This window comes from Zosterops lateralis (genome assembly GCF_965231275.1).
Source record: "Zosterops lateralis genome assembly, chromosome: 5".
Taxonomy (NCBI): Eukaryota; Metazoa; Chordata; class Aves; order Passeriformes; family Zosteropidae; genus Zosterops; species Zosterops lateralis.
The window spans coordinates 5,855,932-5,860,570 of NC_139766.1; the positions used below are offsets into that span (position 1 = coordinate 5,855,932).

Sequence of the window (4,639 nt, forward strand, 5' to 3'; positions counted from 1 at the left end):
AAAGTTGAAAATCCTTCGGCTATTATATCCCTGCTGAAATCACACAGGGGATCAAACTTTGGGATCAGAGTGAGCTCGGGAAAGCGTCACTGCTTTAACGTGCTTTTATAAGTGTTTTATGGGAGACATTAAATGTAAAGAGTTTTCCCAAACTCTCCTCTCTGCCCCAAACCCTGTTGTCAGACCAAGCCCGGCGCTTGCAGAGAGCGCCTCGTGTACACACCAGGAAAGGACATTTTTTGACACTTTTACCAGCAGAAAACCGAACAACAGCTCCATTTAGGAACGGGGAATGAAATGTCCATCTCATGTATCTGGTATTAAGAAAACGCCTCTAAATCCTTTCCTACCATGACGGTATTTTTGTTGTGTGTGTTTTGTGGTGCTTTGCCCCAGAGCGGAGGATCTGCCGGCGCTGTCCCTGTGTGGATCCCGAGTGTCGGGATCGTTGTGAGCGCCGAGAGCTTTTTCTCTGCGGATTGATGCTCTTTCCGTCAGGCTGCCCCGAGCGCTAAGGAGAAAATAACTTTTATTCACTAAATCTCGCCCCTCGCCCTCCAACTCATCCCGCCCGCGGTACGAGCGAAGGCGCCGGTGGTGTGTGTTTGTTTAATTTCGGGCAATGCCTTATCCAGAGCAATTCCTTATCCAGAGCAATTCCTTATCCAAAACTAATGAACTGCGATCTCAGCCCCGGCTGTTGGGAGACGGGGGCAAAGCTACACTCCGAGAGCAGAGTTTAAGCGAATTCCTCCCTCCCTTGGCGTTCCCGTGGGGGAGCCGCAGGGATGCTCATCCCCCTCTGGCCTCAGTGTCGGGGCCGAGGGGATGGGGGCGATGGCAGCCGTGGGAAAGCCGGTGGCATCCCGGAGCATCCCGGAGGAGCGGACAGCTCCGGGAGGGGGCGGCCACTGCGGGCAGCGCCAGGAGAGACCCCCAGGCCGAGAAAAGGGGGGCACGGGCACAGCACAGCACAGCACAGCACGGGGGGTGGGTCCGGCTCGGGGATGCTGCCCCCGCGCTGCCGGGAGCCAAATCCCTGGCGCCTCCCGCAGCTCCCCCGGCGGTCCCTCCCCCGTGGCCGCTCTCGGGCCCCGGCCTTGCCCCCCTCCGCCTCCCCGCCCTCCGCCCAGCCGCGCTACTGGCTGCTGCTCCCTGCGCGCCGCCGCCCGCCCAGCCCCGGCCCCGGCCGCGGGCGGGGAGTGCGGGCTCACGGCAGCGCCTATAAGGGCGCCGCGCCGCAGCCCCCCGGGAGTTTTTCGTCGGAGGCCACCGGGGCCGCGGGGCGGGGGGTGTCGCCGGGAGAGCACGGGAGCGGGGGGAGCGCCGGCCGCCCTGCATGGCCAGGGATTATGAGCGCCGGTGAGTTGCAGCAGGCGCAGCCCAGAGCCTCGGCGCCGGCGGCCGCCCCCGCGCCCCCGCAGCCCCGCAGCGCGCAGGAAGCCCCCGACATGGCCGTGTACTGCAGCGAGAACTTCAGCGTCTACCCCCAGCCCAGCCTTCACCCGCCCGGCGCCGCCGCCGCCGCCGCCGCGGCCGCCGCCGCCGCTGCCGCCGCCGCCGCCTCGTCGGGGCAGCGGGCGGGCGGGTACGCGCTGGGGGACTACGGAGCGCCCGCCAACGCCGGCTACCTGTGGGGCATGAACAGCCCCGCGCCCTACCTGCAGGGCCCGCCCGGCGCCGCCGCCGCCGCCGCTCCCTTCCTGCCGCCCGCCTCGTACGGCTGTTCCCGGGGCGGGCAGCTCGTGGGCTCGCCCCCGGCCCCCGGCTCGCCGTCGGCGGGCGGCGCGGAGCTGAGCTGGCTCAGCCTGGCCAGCCAGGAGGAGCTGCTGAAGCTGGTGCGGCCGCCCTACTCGTACTCGGCGCTGATCGCCATGGCCATCCAGAGCGCGCCCGAGAGGAAGCTCACCCTCAGCCACATCTACCAGTACGTGGCCGAGAACTTCCCCTTCTACAAGCGCAGCAAGGCCGGGTGGCAGAACAGCATCCGCCACAACCTCAGCCTCAATGATTGCTTCCGCAAGGTGCCCCGCGACGAGGACGACCCCGGTGAGGCGCCGCGCCGGGCGGGAGGGAGGGCTGGGCACCGGGAACGGCGGGTGCGGACACCGGCACTGCAGTGACAGAGGGGCGGCAGAGTCCCCGTGGCCGGCGGGTCCCCTGTCCCCTTCTAGTCGGGCTCTGTCCTGACAGCGCGCTCCCCGTCCCCTCGGGGCCGGCGCTGTGATGGGACCGCGTGTCTCCATCCCTTCTATTGGGATGCTGCGATGAGAGCGCGGTCCTGTCCCCTCGGGGTGGGGGCAGCGAGGTGACCGCGCTCCCCCGTCCCCTGCCCCGGGCGCTGTGTGTCACCATCCCCTCTGGCCCCGGCTCGGGGGAGGTGCAGGCGGGGGCCGGCCCCAGCCCTCTCCCCCTCCCGGAGCAGCCCGGGAGCGCCGGTTGTGCAAGGCCCGGCTCCTTGGGGCCGTGATTCACGGCTCCCCTCCCTGCCCGCCGCTGTCCGGGCCGGCCCCGGGGCACGGCCGGTGCCCGGGAGTGGGCGGGGGCGCGCCCCGACAGCGCTGCCCCGACAGAGCCGCTCCGGCCCCGCCGGGCCGGGACGTGCCAGGCTGGAGTCTCTCGGGACATTGTGGGGTCACGGAGCCCGGCCCGGCCGTGGGCAGGAGGAGAGTAGGGGCAGCTGATCCCACCACAGCGCTTTGCACCAAGGCTTGTGCGAGAGGCAGCTTGTCTGCGGCCCCCGCAGCTCAGTGCTGCTAACCTGCCATCCCCTCCGTGTGCCTGAGTGTGCCAGCCCACCTCTCCATCAGGTTTTCTATGAGCCATGGCCCGGGCACTGCCTTGTCACCCACTGCTGAGATGGCTGTAGGTGCCCCAGCTTCTGTGAGACAGCCAGAGCAAGGGGAATCCCTCTTCACCTTCTCTTTGGCCAAGTCTGAGGCAGGGGTGCAGGTCTGTTTCTGCTTTGGGATGGGGTGGTCCTCCTCTTCTATGGCCTTAAGGTTCACTTGGGCATCGAAGGGTAGGAGGTGGAAATGTCCTGGAGGCAGGTTTTGGATCCATGTACTGAACAACAGAGGGAGGAGGAACAGGTGCAGGAGAGATGTGGGTCCTGTGCCAGTTGGACAAGACATGGATGCTGCTTATCCGTCAGCAGCAGGGCTCACTGTCACAGAAGTTGACTTAAGTTGACTTTCTCTCTTGTGTCTCCTGTTTTCCACCAGGGAAAGGAAACTACTGGACCTTAGATCCCAACTGTGAGAAGATGTTTGACAATGGGAACTTCCGCCGCAAACGCAAGCGGCGCTCTGAGCCCAACGCCCCCGCCACCGCCTCCGCAGCCTCCTCTCTGGGGGGCCTGAAGGCTGAGGAAGAGAGACCCATCCCAGCCACAGGCAAACCATGTGGAAACAGCCCACCCCCAGAGCTGGACCCCTCTCCCTCTGCCAGGGACCATCCCAAAAGCTCCTCTCCCTCCGGTATCATTTCATCCACCCCTAGCTGTCTCAGCACCTTCTTCAGCGGCATGAGCTCCCTGAGCGGCGGGGGCAGCCGGCTGACGGGGGGTCTCAGCAGTGACCTGCACCACAGGAACTTCTCTGCTGGACAGCTGAGCAGTGGCACTTTCACCCCTTCCAGCAGCTCTTCTCAGGAGGTGCCTTCCCCAGAGCAGCTGCAGCGGGTCGCGGGACCTTCCCCTGCCTACTACAGCTCCTTCCACCCCAGCAGCGGCAGCCAGGGAGCCCAGTACAACCACTACTACAACTTCACAGTCAACAGCCTCATCTACACACGGGATGGGACAGAGGTGTAGGGTGCTGGGGCAGCCAGCCAGCGCTGCAAAGGGAATGGGAGTTGGACCATGCGCTTTTGCAAACAGCATTTCAACCTGGGCGCTTCCCAGGAGTTCTTCCAGGAAGAATGATCTTCTCACCCTTCAAAATAAGGACACCCCTTGAGCACCAGCAGAAGGCAGATGCAAAGTTGTTGTTTTTTTTTTTCCCATCCAGGAAAATGTTAGGTGGTGTAGATGGTTTGCCATCTCAATTCTGCAGGCATGAACTGAATTAATGTTTTCAGAGGTTTCTAGTCCTGAATGTAGAACAAGAAGTTTAAAAACCATAGCCATAAAGTGGTATTGGCAAGAGCCAAACGTAGACATCCAGTGAGTCTTAGAAGAGAGCAGGAAAAAAATAAATGAAGAGATTTCTTATGAAGTGCCTTGTACAATGTATTAAAAAACTCTTCTGCCAGCAATTGCCTCTGTAAGCCCTTGCTTGTGCCCTGCTCCTGCAATATGCAATGCACGGGGGAATACCCTGTATAAACACCCACCCAAAACCTCCTCAAACCCGTGGAGGGTCTTCCTGTGTCTGGCATATTGTACAGCAGGGTCCTGTCTTGTAAAACCATCTTCTTTCCCTGAGCTTAGTACCAAAGATAACTCTAGCCACGCAGCTTTAGCACAAGAATAAACACTGGGGTATTTTTATACATATTTGTACGTAATGTAACTCTTCTGTACATAGGTTTCTATGTGGTTTTATATTTGTAAATTATGCTCTGGAGCTGTACTTATTTATAATGTGTTTTAAACTTTGTTAAAGTTTATTTTACTTTGTTTCCCCCCCTTTTTGTT

The 4,639-nt window shown here is 61.5% G+C and overlaps 1 protein-coding gene across 1 annotated transcript; it reads left to right on the forward strand.

Annotated features, from left to right (window-relative positions):
• Positions 1-1,352: 1,352 nt before the first annotated feature.
• FOXI3 (forkhead box I3) lies at positions 1,353-3,814 on the forward strand (the record flags this gene model as incomplete). The annotated part of the gene is made up of 2 exons (XM_083862530.1): positions 1,353-2,049; positions 3,225-3,814. The coding sequence occupies 2 exons, from the start codon at positions 1,353-1,355 to the stop codon at positions 3,812-3,814; spliced, it is 1,287 nt and encodes a 428-aa protein (XP_083718656.1).
• Positions 3,815-4,639: the final 825 nt, after the last annotated feature.